Source organism: Oncorhynchus kisutch, linkage group LG20 (genome assembly GCF_002021735.2).
Source record: "Oncorhynchus kisutch isolate 150728-3 linkage group LG20, Okis_V2, whole genome shotgun sequence".
Classification (NCBI taxonomy): domain Eukaryota; kingdom Metazoa; phylum Chordata; class Actinopteri; order Salmoniformes; family Salmonidae; genus Oncorhynchus; species Oncorhynchus kisutch.
The window spans coordinates 47,797,597-47,805,096 of record NC_034193.2 but is presented as its reverse complement, the minus strand read 5'-3'; the positions used below and the strand labels follow the sequence as shown (position 1 = coordinate 47,805,096).

At 47.0% G+C, this 7,500-nt stretch overlaps 1 protein-coding gene across 4 annotated transcripts in view; it reads left to right on the top strand.

Moving 5' to 3' along the window:
* The window catches only part of LOC109877976 (SH3 and PX domain-containing protein 2A), a 119,669-nt gene that overhangs the window by 31,856 nt on the left and 80,313 nt on the right, over window positions 1-7,500 (top strand). For all 4 annotated transcript variants that reach the window (XM_031799239.1, XM_031799238.1, XM_031799237.1 and 1 more), the window contains exons 3-4: window positions 1,788-1,863; window positions 6,040-6,116. In XM_031799239.1, the coding sequence (XP_031655099.1) occupies window positions 1,788-1,863; window positions 6,040-6,116 (153 nt within the window). The remainder of the gene's footprint in view (window positions 1-1,787; window positions 1,864-6,039; window positions 6,117-7,500) is intronic.

The window sequence follows — 7,500 nt, the reverse complement described above, 5'->3', positions numbered from 1 at the left end:
ACAAACAGGAACACACACAGGAACACACACAGGAACACACACAGGAACACACACAGGAACACACACAGGAACACAAACAGGAACACACACAGGAACACACACAGGAACACACACAGGAACACACACAGGAACACACACAGGAACACACACAGGAACACAAACAGGAACACAAACAGGAACACAAACAGGAACACAAACAGGAACACAAACAGGAACACACACAGGAACACAAACAGGAACACACACAGGAACACACACAGGAACACACACAGGAACACACACAGGAACACAAACAGGAACACACACAGGAACACAAACAGGAACACACACAGGAACACACACAGGAACACACACAGGAACACAAACAGGAACACACACAGGAACACACACAGGAACACAAACAGGAACACAAACAGGAACACAAACAGGAACACACACAGGAACACAAACAGGAACACACACAGGAACACACACAGGAACACACACAGGAACACACACAGGAACACAAACAGGAACACAAACAGGAACACACACAGGAACACAAACAGGAACACAAACAGGAACACACACAGGAACACAAACAGGAACACACACAGGAACACACACACAGGAACACAAACAGGAACACACACAGGAACACACACAGGAACACAAACAGGAACACAAACAGGAACACACACAGGAACACACACAGGAACACAAACAGGAACACACACACACACTAAATACTTTAAATAAATAATAAATAAATAATCCACCAATCAAATGTACATTAAAAAAGGTTCCAAACATTTCAAAGGTTCCTGTATGCATGGCACTCAAGGCAGCACCTCCTTCTATGCTATGCTTCCCAGGACAGCTGAAACAGAGCCGTATCCAGCCTACTGCTTTGCCCTAGTTTTTGTCAGGCCTGCAATCTGGAGGTCGCACACTGCAAGGCTGTGTACGTGGCAGAGACTGCCAAATATAAGCGCCACCAGCTTGCACCTCCACCCGAGGCTGTCCAAGCGTGCCGTGAGGGGCTGGTATTTAAGCAGCTTGTCGGCAAAGGCCTGTTCCATGTAGCCGTCAAATGAGCAGCCCACTTACAAACACACATGCACGCACACACACACACACACACATTTCCCTTATCTTTTCCTCTCTATCTTTTCTCTCTCATTCTCTCTCTTCTCTTATTACAGTATCAATGCTGCAGACAGTATAGGCTTCTTCACCCACAGCCCCATTTTCCTAATCCCTACCCCCCCCCCCCCCTTTGCATGATTTATTTAGGGGTTGAAATTGGACAAACACAATATGGCCGACACTGCCTGGCATCTCTGACTTCTGCAGTTTGTGTGTGTGTGTGGAAAAAGTACCTCTGTGTGTATGTGTGTATGTGTGTGTGTGTGTGTGTGTGTGTGCGTGCAGTTCCCTCTAACCCCGGTGTCAGCACTTCTCCCCCCTTGGTACCATGGCGTCTTTATGAATAAATCGACTCGCATTAACTCCTCTCCACCGCGAGCAGCAAAACACCATGCAGCGTTTGTCCTTGTCCGAATGGGAATTTAAAATGTGTCCGAGCTTTGATATGATAGAATCTCTGATGCTGTGATCGTGGTGGCGGGGAATTTTAAATACTGAGCCCAGCTGTTTCTTTCAATGAAATTCAATGAAATGAAACACTTTTGAATTCCTCAGTGAGCTGTATTGAGAAGAAGTACATTTGTAAATGTTTGCCAAATATTTCTCTCCCTCTTAATAAATTAATTTAAAAAAAATGCTCTGTGTGTTGCTCTTTACAGATGCAGATTCTTGACAAGTTCCCAATCGAGGGAGGGCAGAAAGATCCCAAGAAGAGAATCATCCCATTTCTCCCAGGTGAGTCTCCATCATTACTCCCTGTCCAGTTTCCATAATTTCTCCCTGTCCAGTCTCCTTCATTTCTCCCGGGTCAGTCTCCATCATTTCTCCCTGTCCAGTTTCCATCATTTCTCCCTGTCCAGTCTCCTTCATTTCTCCCAGGTCAGTCTCCATCATTTCTCTCTGTCCAGTCTCCATAATTTCTCCCAGGTCAGTCTCTCGCCATAGATGGCCATACGGTCCAATGACATTACATTATCCATAGGGACTTATTGGGGTTTATAAGGAAGTACAGTCTGACTTGAGGCAGACAGACACCACCATGACAGTCAAGTCACCGATAGCGCTGACTAGGCAAGAAGTTACACCGCGTCAGTATCCTGTGTGTGTCAGTATCCTGCTCGTATCGACGCCCCTCCTAGTGTCGTTCATACATTATTCATCTGTCGGTCCATCCAGTTGACTGTCTCTCTGAGGTGCAGCAGCAGGCAGGTGCTGACAGTGTGTGTCTGTCTGATGTGTGGGAGTGAAAGACACACAATGAAAAAGAGATCGAGGAAGAGATGGTGGAACAGAGAGAGAGACAACACTCCTGCTGTGTGAGTGAGATGCTTCTGTCTGTTTACTGTTTATGTTGGTTAGGCTGTCTTAAAGCCTAATGGAGACCACATGCTCTCTTAGAGCCTGATGGAGACCACATGCTCTCTTAAAGCCTAATGGAGACCACATGCTCTCTTAAAGCCTGATGGAGACCACATGCTATCTTAGAGCCTGATGGAGAGTGGAAACCACATTATCTCTCAGAGCCTGATGGAGACCACATTATCTCTTAAAGCCTAATGGAGACCACATGCTTTCTTAGAGCCTGATGGAGACAACATGCTATCTTAGAGCCTGATGGAGAGTGGAGACCACATGCTATCTTAGAGCCTGATGGAGAGTGGAGACCACATTATCTCTCAGAGCCTGATGGAGACCACATTATCTCTTAAAGCCTAATGGAGACCACATGCTTTCTTAGAGCCTGATGGAGACCACATGCTTTTTTAGAGCCTGATGGAGACCACATGCTTTTTTAGAGCCTGATGGAGACCACATGCTCCCTTAGAGCCTGATGGAGACCACATGCTCTCTTATAGCCTGATGGAGACCACATGCTCTCTTATAGCCTGATGGAGACCACATGCTCTCTTATAGCCTGATGGAGACCACATGCTCTCTTATAGCCTGATGGAGACCACATGCTCTCTTATAGCCTGATGGAGACCACATGCTCTCTTATAGCCTGATGGAGACCACATGCTCTCTTATAGCCTGATGGAGACCACATGCTCTCTTATAGCCTGATGGAGACCACATGCTCCCTTAGAGCCTGATGGAGACCACATGCTCCCTTAGAGCCTGATGGAGACCACATGCTCCCTTAGAGCCTGATGGAGACCACATGCTCCCTTAGAGCCTGATGGAGACCACATGCTCTCTTATAGCCTGATGGAGACCACATGCTCTCTTATAGCCTGATGGAGACCACATGCTCTCTTATAGCCTGATGGAGACCACATGCTCTCTTATAGCCTGATGGAGACCACATGCTCTCTTATAGCCTGATGGAGACCACATGCTCTCTTATAGCCTGATGGAGACCACATGCTCTCTTATAGCCTGATGGAGACCACATGCTCTCTTATAGCCTGATGGAGACCACATGCTCTCTTAGAGCCTGATGGAGACCACATGCTCTCTTATAGCCTGATGGAGACCACATGCTCTCTTATAGCCTGATGGAGACCACATGCTCTCTTATAGCCTGATGGAGACCACATGCTCTCTTATAGCCTGATGGAGACCACATGCTCTCTTATAGCCTGATGGAGACCACATGCTCTCTTATAGCCTGATGGAGACCACATGCTCTCTTATAGCCTGATGGAGACCACATGCTCTCTTATAGCCTGATGGAGACCACATGCTCTCTTATAGCCTGATGGAGACCACATGCTCTCTTATAGCCTGATGGAGACCACATGCTCTCTTATAGCCTGATGGAGACCACATGCTCTCTTATAGCCTGATGGAGACCACATGCTCTCTTATAGCCTGATGGAGACCACATGCTCCCTTAGAGCCTGATGGAGACCACATGCTCTCTTATAGCCTGATGGAGACCACATGCTCTCTTATAGCCTGATGGAGACCACATGCTCTCTTATTATCTCTCAAAGCCTGATGGAGACCACATCTCTCAGAGCCTGATGGAGACCACATGCTCCCTTAGAGCCTGATGGAGACCGCATGCTCTCAGCCCTCTCCCTACCCATGCCTGGCTACCCCGAATGTTTGTTTCGTCTCCACAATGAGTCTGGTATTGACTTCCTCCACGACCCTTCTAGAACGCGAACACATTCGGACTGTCTGATTGGTCCTGTGGCAACCCAGGGGAGTCAGAGGTGAAACTCACAATAAATAAGACAGAGGGAGACTGCTTTGCGGTGCTCAAACCAAAGTTGTTCTTTAATAAAGGTTGGGGAGAAATAAAACTGAAAGGTCTCTCCGGTGCTGGGCGGCTCCTCGGACCGCCTGTGGTAATGAACGAGAGAGAGAGAGAGAGAGAGAACGATGAGTCCGGGGTTTCAATACATGCTCTCAACTTGCGCCGGGTGGCGCACTGTCCGGGTATGGGTCCTCTTCCTTTGGGACCAAAGAAAAGGAAGAGAGAGAGTCAAACATCACCTAGTATCTTCTTAGGCGTCTGATCGAGGTGCTTCTCATTCTCGCTCCGGTTCTTCTGAGGACTAGGCGTACCCTCTGCCTGTCTGCCCAAGTCCCCGAGTGACTGCACCTCTACTTATACCCATTTGGAGTAACGAGGGACAGGTGGGACCAATTCCAGGTGCCAATTGGTTGCAGCACCTGGACTGGGTAATATTGGTGTTGATTCACCAGCCCCAGTTGGTGCCTGTAGAGCTGTCCATGGTGCTGATTCACCTTGGCCTGGCAAGCCCTCTGGAGCTGACCAAGGTCCTGCTCCTTCCTTTGTAGCTCCCTGCTGGCCCCCTTGGTTGCCACCGTCCCAGAAGCCGATACGTTGGGCCCGAGCCAGAACACATGTAGGCAAAGCAATGTTTTGAATATTGGTCATTGGTTTTGATACGACCCATTCACTGATGACTTTGTGTTGTACAACACCCCTCGTCGCCGCAAGAGACCTCTATGATGGCAGGTTCTAGCTGAGGTATGTAGCCAACACATAGCATTGGGAGAATTCAGAGTCGTCAGGCAGTCCCCACCCCGCCAACCCACCTCACATTAAGCCACGTGGATGTCAACCAAAAACATCCACCTCTATCTGTTTACATACCATTTCTAACATTTATTTTGACCGGAGAGTCTCATCGAGATAACATCTCTTTTGCAAGAGATACCTGTTCAAGAGGGCAGTAGTCAGCAGCGTTCCAAAATGAGTCGCACCAAATACAATATCTTCGTCTAAGTCCAGATGTGGAAATGTGTCCATGGCAACTTCTTTGAAATGAGGGTACCCATAGGATTCACACAACTACACACAGTGCTAGCAGCTGGCCATCAAAGACTTGAGTTAGGTATTGCAAGTCAGAGTTATGGTTGAAAATTGCCTGTTGTTTCCATGATGATCTCTGATCTAAGAAACTCCAGTACTGCACTATTATCCCTCTACTATTCATCATTCAAAGTGTTGCTGGCAATCAGAACGCACACAGTCTGTCCACAGCTCTTCCTCTCTTCCTCTGTGTCTTCAGTTCATAGGAAGGGTAATTTGATCACTTCCTGTGGGACTGTAGTGACCGTGGCGTGCCCTGGAGTAGGGGGTGTTCTGATTGGCTGGTGCCATTTTTCTTTGAAGTCACTGCATTAGACTAGATACATAACCTCCAAGTGCTTAAATCCCATTTGATATGTTAAGTGGGCAAGTCACAGTTAGAGGTCCTCGCAGGACAAGACCGAGAGTCCGATTGTAGTGGTTCAGAAGTCTTTCATGTGTTACTGACATCTAGAGTTAGCCTGTGGTAATACACAAACAAACCGAAGGGTTGCCCACTGCTACGAGACAGGATTGTACTGGTCTTTAATTTATTACGGTTTTACACTCTATAACATCTAAAAATGTGTCCCTTCTCATCTATTCTCTCTCTTTCTCTCATTTCCTCCCTCCCTCAGGTAAGATCCTGTTCAGGCGGAGTCATGTGCGGGATGTGGCCATGAAGAGGCTACGTTTCATCGATGACTACTGCAGGGTGAGTGAGGGGGCATTACTGTCAAAATGCACACACGCACGCACGCACACACACACACACACACACACACACACACACACACACACACACACACACACACACACACACACACACACACACACACACACACTGTAAACATCCTGTCCCACTTGGGGTCCTCCCTGTCACATGTTAGGGGTCAGGGGTGACAGATGGTAACCTGACACACTTGTCAGCAACACCTCAGGCGTGACGTTAAACACAGGTGTTGTAGGGACACGTGTTGACTGACGGGGTTCCAGGTTACACCACAATAAGATGGTGTTGTTGTTTCTTAACTCATCTCTTAACTCATCTTATTGCAGAGTTTTAAAAGTATACGTTTTTGTTATGTTCAGGGGAAGTTACCAGGCTCGCAAACCTACATTGCCCCATCTGAGGAAATGTTTTTCAAATACTTAGCTGAAAACACATTGTCATACTTACTGGTCTCTAAGGCTTTGGTTTATTCTGGTCATGAAGTTTTAGAAAGAGATTTGACCTAGTTCTGTTTAGTTTAGAACACACAAGAACACTTCTGAGTGCCCAACAAAAGATAGACTTTAAAAAGCTACCCACTCTTTCAAAAGCCAGATGAAGGCTATGCCCTCGGTTGAGTATTTAATTTAATGAAAGTTTTCTACAACTCCCCCAAAAATTAAGCCTTTGGTCATTCAACAGTCTGACTTCAAAAAAGCTCTTATCGTTTCCCCTTTGTTAATCTCTCTCTCTCTTTCTCTCTCTCTCTCGCTCTCTCTAAAAAGTGAATATTACACTCAGAGGTTCCAAAAGAATAAAGACATTTCAAATCTTATCTCTATATACAGTGTTGTAACGATGGGCAAATAGTTCAAGTGAAAGTTTGTTCTTCACTGGTTGCCCTTTTCTTTTGGCAACAGGTCACACATCTATCTGCTGTGATGGCACAGATAGATATGAACGTTTATCTAAATTGGATTTGTTTTCAAATTCTTTGTGGGTCTGTGAAATCTGAGGGAAATGTGTGTCTCTAGTATGGTCATACATTTTGCAGGAGGTCAGGAAGTGCAGCTCAGTTTCCACCTCATTTTGTGGGCAGTGTGGACATAGCCTGTCTTCCCTTTTTCTTTTGACCCTTTTTTCTCCCCAATTTCCTGGTATCCAATTGGTAGTTACAGTCTTGTCTCATCGCTGCAACTCCCGTACGGACTCAAGAAGGGCGAAGCTCGAGAGCCGTGCGTCCTCCGAAACACAACCCAACCAAGCCGCACTGCTTCTTGACGCAATGCCTGCTCAACCAGGAAGCTACCCGCACCAATGTGTCGGAGGAAACGCCGTACCGTGTCAGCGTGCACTGTTCCCGGCCCTTCGTAGGAGTCGCTAGTGC